This window comes from Lolium perenne, chromosome 7 (genome assembly GCF_019359855.2).
Source record: "Lolium perenne isolate Kyuss_39 chromosome 7, Kyuss_2.0, whole genome shotgun sequence".
In the NCBI taxonomy this organism is placed as follows: domain Eukaryota; kingdom Viridiplantae; phylum Streptophyta; class Magnoliopsida; order Poales; family Poaceae; genus Lolium; species Lolium perenne.
In genome coordinates, this window is record NC_067250.2 from 290,801,680 (window position 1) to 290,807,772 (window position 6,093).

The 6,093-nt window shown below is 45.4% G+C and overlaps 1 protein-coding gene across 1 annotated transcript; it reads left to right on the forward strand.

Moving 5' to 3' along the window:
- The first annotated feature begins 4,677 nt into the window (after positions 1-4,677).
- On the forward strand, positions 4,678-5,571 carry LOC139833975 (uncharacterized). Its single transcript, XM_071824355.1, has one exon. The coding sequence runs from the start codon at positions 4,678-4,680 to the stop codon at positions 5,569-5,571; it is 894 nt and encodes a 297-aa protein (XP_071680456.1).
- The last annotated feature ends 522 nt before the right edge of the window (positions 5,572-6,093 follow it).

Consider the following 6,093-nt stretch of genomic DNA (forward strand, 5'->3'; position numbering starts at 1 on the left):
CAAATGACTACCAGGTTAATTACTCTCAGTCATCAGGTTTTGACTGTTAGTACTACTAATTTGCATGCTAATTAGGCACTGTACTTGTCACGCCCCAAGATCGGGTCTGGACGAGACAGCCGCCGCGCGCCTATAAACCGAGAGGTTTATACTCGCGCAAGGCTAAAAATGCAGGTATAAAACCAGCACAGTGGATCTCGAGAAGCTCACATACAACATATTATACATTTCTTTTACATTTACACAAGAATTACAACTAGATTCTCTAATTCGCTTCCCACCCGTTGGTCATGCCTAAACCTTCGCCGACGAGGTCTTCTTCGATGACGACATCTGTGTCTAAAAAAACATAGGGGAGCTGATGAGTATGACAAGTCATACTCAGCAAACCAGTTATACACAATCATATGAATTGTAAAATACAAATGCTTTTATAAAAACAAAAGGTTGTTAAAGTATTAAGCATAGTAAAAAGTATGGTGCCACACATGAAAGTAAGTTTCCCTACCCGGGAATCACAGGGGTGAAATTCACACTTTTACACTCTGCAGAGGGGTACTCCGACATCGACAGCCTCAACTAGCACCACACAGGCGCTAGAGGAGCAAAGCCCTTTTACCCGCTAAGACCCGGACACCTGAACCTACTGATGTCGATCGCTCCTATGGATCCATCATCGACACGTTCCACAACAGGGCCGTCCCTAGCGGAGAACTCAGTCAGTCCCATACCTAAACTGTGACCGGTATAATATGTTTACCTTCGTAGCACCAAGTTTTCTATTATCAAACAATCATTTTCTCAATTGATAAATTTCTATCGATATTCGTGCTAAGGCCCGGTTCGTATCGGTGGCTCCAGCGGATCCATCACCGTATAACGACACCGGCACATTAGCCCACAAATATCTCAACATAGTTCTCACATATCTCATATCAAATAACAAATCAGCAAAATCTATTCTACCAAAATATATGAGAGGGTATAAAGCAGCTTGCCTGGATTACTAATTATTTCTGCTATCGACGCTTCTTATAATATCACGGCATACTTCTATACTTGTACCATCAGATATTAATCCTCGACTCTATCTGACGCGGTGACGCTTGCTTGTACTGCATGCATGGCTGAAGATTGTACTACTCGACGGTTCTAGCTGAACATGCATAAATTATTTGTTTGGCCAAACTTGTGGTACGTGCATGCACAGATTTAGTTATGCAGCTAATTACCATTTAATTTGAACACTAGAGATTAGCACAATTCAAAATAATTTAAAATAAATAAATTAGCATTTAACTCAAATTAATTATTAATCTCAAAATTCGGTTTATCACAGTACTAGATGCCAAAAGAAAACTGCCAGGTTCATTAAGGCTAATTGCAATTTTAATTAACCCTAACTGCCAGGTTCTAGACTTCAAAATCTGCGAGAAAACCATCGTCCACAAACAAATTGATGCGCATGCATCTGATGTCACTCCAGATTTACATGCAAAAATTAAGGACAGGGAAGAAATCAAGAAGAGGACCGGTAAAGAACTACTGGGGCTGTGGCTCTATGTGCTTGCAGCGGCCGGCCGCCTCCACCGCAGCTCCGTACTTGGCGGCGACGACGGTTTCAAGCGCTGCTTCGTCCTCGGCAGCGGCGGCGGTCGTGCCTTGGCGGCGGCGACGTCGTGACGACCTCCAGCGCTGCTTCTAGCTTCGCGCCGGTAGCAGCCGTGCTCAGCGGCGGCGACAACCTCCCCGCTGCTCCGTTCTCGGCGCGAGGAGGCGGCCGTGTGGCGACGGCGACGACGACTTCAAGCCCTACTTCATGCGGCGACGACCTCCAGCGCTGCTTCGAGCTTTGCGCCGGCGGCGGCCGTGTGGCGACGGCGGACTCCCGCGCGGCTCCGTGCTCTGTGCTCGGCACCGGCCGTTCGGCGGCCTCCTCCTCCACTTTTCCCTCTCGGCGCTGGTCTGCTTCGCTTGGTGATGTGTGGTCCTCAAGAGGACTCAAGATAAGGTTTTTTTTTTTTTTTTTTTTTTTTTTTTTTGAGACCTCGATCGTGTTACACTGTAGTATACGAACTTATGCACTAACTCAACACCACACTCACACCACACACACGCACACCACTAGTGCACAAGTTAGACTCTAGAACTATACACACAGCACACATAATTTGAGTGTCCCTAGGAGCTAGTAGTTGTGGCACATATGTGTGGAGGGGATTTTATTTGGGACCCAGAGCCCCGGTGAGACATCCCAGAAAATTCGGCCACCAACGGGACTCGAACCTGGGACGGGCTGGCCGGCCACTGCCGCGCACAGCCACTGCGCTACATGCGCGTCTCAGGACTCAAGATAAGGTTGGGTGGGACTCATTGGCGGAGCGTCATAGAGGCCAAGCTGGGTCCTGCCCCCCCCTTTCAAAACTACTAATTTTTTTTAAGTAGGCGTAGTAACCATGGTGGCCACTAGCTAACCTACTCATTCAACGAGAGCATCAGAACTCCTCGCCTCTACCTGATTCCTTCTTCTGTATCCACTGCGCCAAAGTTGACGCCGAGTTCTGCCACAGGAACGCAGGCCACCACAGCGCGGCTCTCGTGCCGGACGAGCACGTCGCGAGAGATAAAGCAAGACAAAAGGACTCATTTTGAAGAAGAAAAATCTGTTGAACTTCGTCTGTCTGTCATCTCACCTGTTTTTGATATAAAAAAATGGATATTGCTTGCTTGCTGAGAGTTGGCTGCAAAGCTAATAATTACCACAGAATTGTAACTGCTTGTGGTGAAGAAAGCTTTCTTAGTGTCTAGAAGGATTTTCCCCGCTATTCCGTGTCAATATCAAAAATGGCCCTCCCTTGACATTTCCTCACGCTCCGCCACTGGGTGGGACAACGAGGGTTAGATGTGATCGGTCATAAAGAGAAGCGATGCATTTTTTTTCCTTATAGGAGCCGCCGCATAGGAGCCTGTAGATGCGGCGCTGATCGTTAGATTCTCCCATGATTCATAACCTGTAGCGGAGCTTGCCAGAAAAAACTGGACGGGATAGTAGGCTTAAGGAGACTAACATGTATCTTTATTGGGCTAAATTTACCAATATGTAATCTTCAAAATTGGGCGGACCACAACCCGGTTTTGTTTCAACTAAGCTCCGCCCCTGTTTATAACAATCCCATACTTACATCCTTATACTCGCAACGTCGCTACTATTCTAACATACACTATCACATCGTTTTGTCAAGTTATTTGATATAGAAGATATACCACATATAGCATTGGTACCAAGTGAAAGAGAAAGAATGTGCCTGCTCGGTCCCCTGTCGTTTACTAATGGGCCCGAGAACTTCGATACATATGTAATTCCATCAAAATGGAGGGAAAAAATGATGTGTGTGTGGTGCAAGTTGTGTTGTGTGGTGCTAGTAAAAGATATTCTATCTGATTGTCAAACCCTTAAACATAAAAGACATATCTTGCCAATAAAAAACCAAGAAACAATCCTTCATACAGTACATGTTATGTATACTCTAGAATTTTCTTTGTGGTATTATTAGTAGTTATCCCTCATATTTATATACACGAAAAAGCATGGACTTACTCTTGAAATCTTGATCAGCATTAGAGCTCATGGACATAATATTTAAGGACAATAAAGTAGCCACAACAATAGACATATACTCCATATTCATCTAACTAACACAACATAATATGTAAAAAAAATGCAATTTTGTCCTTTTTTCTCTAACCTAGAAGTATTTGGTTTAACCAAAGACGGAGAAAATGTTTGAAAAGAAGCAACTAGTCCTTGCAATACATGTTTAATATTTAATGCAAATAAATAATCCAAGATTGAAGAGATAAGCTTATACTAGAAATCCTTAATATTAAGATCCAATGTCATGCATGCCACCGATTTTGGTTAGACAATAGAATGAAGGACAATTTAAAAACATGTGTTAAAAAGAGTGAGTTATAAAAAAGTAATTTGTTTTATTATAAATAAGTCACATCCACTTATTTTAATTTGCGCACACAAATAAGACATGGGGTTCTCCAAGCTAGAATTGAAAACCTCAGATTTGTATCATTGGATATCAAGAGTTTTCCTATATATAAAATTTTTCAAGTTGGTGTAATCATATTATAGTTTTCTCACTAATTATTTTCAAAATAAGGCTGAACCAAGAAACAGGCCGACAAGTTTCTTATTTTGTAATATATAGAATATAATGATTAGTATACTTTGTGTTAGGATTAAGCACATCGTACACCGGCATGGTGTCGTATATGGTTTGTATACGTGTATGTGTCCAGGTAGGATTAGAATTGATCTCCTAGTCGGTTTGTCTCATGACAAGTTTAGCTTTTCAATAGACGTGAGATCCCTGTAATCTGTACCAAGAATCAAAGCAAGAAATAAAGAAAGAAACAACAGGTGCGATATGCACCTATGGCAATCCAAATCGTTTTTCTTGTGTTGCCTCAAGTAGTACGTACTATCTGAAGTAGTACTAGCTTGATCAATCAGCTAGCTTTAGCTGTGGTACGTGAGTCTCGCCGGTATCGTCGTTTGTCATCGCTCACGCCGGAAAGTACACAGCGTGTCGGGCCAGTTCTAACAATTGGTATCAAAGCCCGAGTTCATCGTCCGTGATCTGCTGAAAGTACAAGGAGGTCATGGCAATGGTCAAGTTTGGTGAGACATCGGCACCGGTGGTGGAGACGGTGGGGCCGGCTTTGTATCCGCACCTCGATCGCAAGGACTACGGGCTTTGGGCCCTCAACATGGAGGTGGCCATGGAAGCTGCGGAGATCTGGGAGGCCGTTGATCCCGGCGGCGATGACTACGTCAAGGGAGGCGCGAAGTACACGAAGGATCGCAAAGCACTAACGACGATCTATTCCGTCGTGCCGATGGACGTGATGCAGCACCTCGTCGGAAAGAAGTCGGAGAAGGATGCATGGGAGGCGATCAAGACCTTACACCAAGGTCATATCCGCGTGAGGGAAGCGCATCTTCAAAGTTTGACGAGAAGCTATGAAGATCTGAAGATGGAGGAAAGCGAGACGGTTGATCAGTTTGCCGCCCGTTTCGTCATCCTCATCAACGCAATCAGGGGATATGGCGAGAGGTTGGATGAGGTCAAGAACGTCAGAAGGTTCTTGCGTGCCGCACCGGCGCGCTATATGCAGATCGTTACATCGATCGAACAGTGTCTCGACCTGAATACACTAACGGTTGATGATATCGTCGGAAGATTCAAGGCACACGACGAGAGAATCCGGCTTAGCTTCAATGACCCGGACCAGAGTGAGCACTTGATGCTCACGAAGCAGCAGTGGATGACTCTTTCGAAAGAAAAGCAAGGAGGGTCCACGAGCTGCAGCAACGGGAAGGAGAAGCAACGCCCGGCGAAAAAGTACATCGCCGAGCAGGAGGAAGATGACGAAGCTCCTCTGTGGAGGAAGTTTGACATAAAGAAAGTAAGGTGTCATAACTGCGGGAAGCTCGGTCACTTCAAGTCTGATTGCCGAGAACCAGAGGGCCTTCATGGCCCAGCAAGGAGATGATGGACCGATGATGCTGATGCTCGAGGAGTGTGAGCGGATGGATAAGGAGGAGTTAGCTCCTCCGGTTCCGGCTATGGAGATTGTGACGCTCGTGGAAGAGAAGGTTTACCTTCATGACAAGCGGGGGACGAAGACGGGTGGCAATGTCTGGTGCCTCGACACGGGCGCGAGCAATCATATGACCGGTCACAAGTCCCTATTCTCAGAATTAAATCTCTCGGTGGGAGGCACCGTTCAATTCGGTGACGGGTCAACTGTCGATATCGCAGGGCGCGGCAATGTTCTGCTTAAGTTGTCGAGCGGTCATAAGGTACTCACTAATGTGTACTATGTTCCGAAGTTAAAGAGAAACAGTATCAGTCTTGGTCAGCTCACGGAGCGAGGATGCAAGATTGTACTCGAGGATGAATTTCTATGGGGATATGATCGTCAAAGGCAGCTGATGATGAAGGTGGAGAGGTCGAAGAACAGACTCTACTACCTCGACTTGGATCGAGTGGATCCAATATACGACGGATTTCC